Genomic DNA, 1,998 nt, shown 5'->3' on the forward strand with positions numbered 1-1,998 from the left:
GGGGGGGGAGGTGGTGGTGGGGACAGCAACAAGAGGTGGCCAAGGGCTAGAGCTCTCGAAGGGAGGGCCAACAATCACAGACGGGGACGGAACAGGACGCCGGTTGAAAAATAAAAGCACGAAGGACCAACACGTCCAGGCGTCTCGCCAGCAGCACGTGGGGGAGAGGGGGGGGGCCGAGGAAAGGCAGCCGCGCGCACCTCAAGACGCTACAAGCAGCCACGGTAGCACACTCTCAGCGTGGTCGGGTCCATTAAGAGGACCACAGACCCCGCCGCAGCCGAACTGCCCACCGGTCGGCATAACAAACGAAACAGACACCGTGGACGCACACCCAGCCCAGCCCGGCGGCGGCCGGGGCGGAGATCTTCCCCCACGAACTTTAAGCAGTGACCTCCTCCGGAAGGGGATGGCGGGGGCGAACCAACAGGCCACCACCACCCAGCAGGGCACACACGCAGAGCTGGGTTTCGTGCACACGCGGCACGGGCTACCCCCCAACCACCGCCCTGTGGGGGCCATCCAGGATGTACACGCGTGTTCGCTCTAGCCCGCATCCTGGCCCCCGCGCCCCCCCGCCCCCGGCGACGGCTTGCTGTCCCGGGCGCAGACCGGGAGACGCGCCTGCAGCATCCCCCCCCCCCCCCGGCCCACCTCGTTCGTATGGACGCCTGGGTACTTGCGTGCCAGTAAGTCCAGCCGGGCGCTCCAGCGTCGGCCCCCCAATGAGGGGCACCCCGGGCGTGAAAAGCATCGCTTCGTCCTAAATTCGACGAGCCCAGATAACCCGCCCCGCGGGAGGACGTGATCTGCACACCGGTTCTGTCCAGTCAGATCGGTCCGGACCAGCCGGCGTCTCCCCACGCCCAGTGCACCCCCGGCCTGGCGCTCTCCTCCTTCCGAGCGCGGTGTCCACTCTATCCCAAAGGCCCCGCTCCTTGCCCCGCCCCGCCCCGCCAGCTCCCTGCCCTTGTCCTTGCCCTGGGGCGCGGCTTTGCTCTTCACGAGAAAAAACGGACGAAGACACTTCGCTCTCCCTCCCCTCCTCTCCTCTCCCCTCCTTATCTGCCTCTCTGCCTCTCTCTGCGCCGCTATCAAGCTATCTATCTCTAGGGTACATTTGGACATGCAACCGTGTGCGTGGAAAAAAAAACAAGGACAACGGACACGGCACGTGCATACAGGAGTGAGCAAGCTGCCCAGCCACACTAATCCGCCTGCTTGGCAGCGCTCGGGGTGGTCCAGACATCGGAAACGACTTTCCGCTGGCGGAAGCGCGACTTCATATCGGCGAAGGAAAGCTTGGCCGCCGGGGCGGCGCTTGCTGAGCCGCCATCTTTGCTGGCAGCCGCCTGTGCCGCGCGCTCCTTGGCCCGCGCGCGGTCCACATTCTTCAGGTAGTGATCCACCTGGCGCTTGGCCTGACTCATCTCGGCCTGGAGCTGGCGCTCCCGAGCAGCCTTCTCATAGGCTATCGTGGGCGAGGGAAAAGTGGAAAGCAGCGCGAAGATGTCAGAGAGAGAGGAGAGAGAGAGAGAGAAAAAGAAACGAAATGTGCCTGGGAGGCGCATGCCAAGCCAGGAAATATGGTGACGAAGATGCGAAGGACAAGAGCCACCGAGAAGGGGAGCGGCGGGGGGCGGGCGGCAGAGGGCAAACATACCAAGCTGCTCGGTGAGGTGGTGCCACTTGAACTTGGGCAGGTACTTGATGTTCCAGATGTCAGCATAGAACTTGCTGCGCTTGTTGCCGCCGATCTGGTTGTTGTTGAGAAGGTCAGCCGCGAAGCGGGCCCGGGACTTATCCAGGAACTCGACCCAGCCCTCGCTGTAGTTGATTCGGCGGTTGCCGCCGGCACGCGCACGGCGCTTGCGGATGCGCTCATCTGCCAGAGAGGGGTGAGGAAAGAAGAGGTCAATGCAAAGATCCCCTCAGAGGGTGGAGGAGTCAAGGAGGGGCGAGGCTGTAGCAACATAGAGAGAGAGAGAGAGAAAGAGA

General features: G+C 63.7%; 1 protein-coding gene across 1 annotated transcript in view; it reads right to left on the reverse strand.

Moving 5' to 3' along the window:
* Positions 1-1,087: 1,087 nt before the first annotated feature.
* H696_03533 (hypothetical protein) overlaps positions 1,088-1,998 on the reverse strand; it is a 1,963-nt gene continuing 1,052 nt past the window's right edge. The window contains exons 2-3 of the mRNA XM_009497401.1: positions 1,664-1,885; positions 1,088-1,471 (exon numbers count right to left, since the gene is read on the reverse strand). Of these exons, the coding sequence (XP_009495676.1) occupies positions 1,209-1,471; positions 1,664-1,885 (485 nt within the window). The 3' untranslated portion in view covers positions 1,088-1,208. The remainder of the gene's footprint in view (positions 1,472-1,663; positions 1,886-1,998) is intronic.

Source organism: Fonticula alba (assembly GCF_000388065.1).
Source record: "Fonticula alba strain ATCC 38817 unplaced genomic scaffold supercont2.5, whole genome shotgun sequence".
NCBI lineage: Eukaryota > Rotosphaerida > Fonticulaceae > Fonticula > Fonticula alba.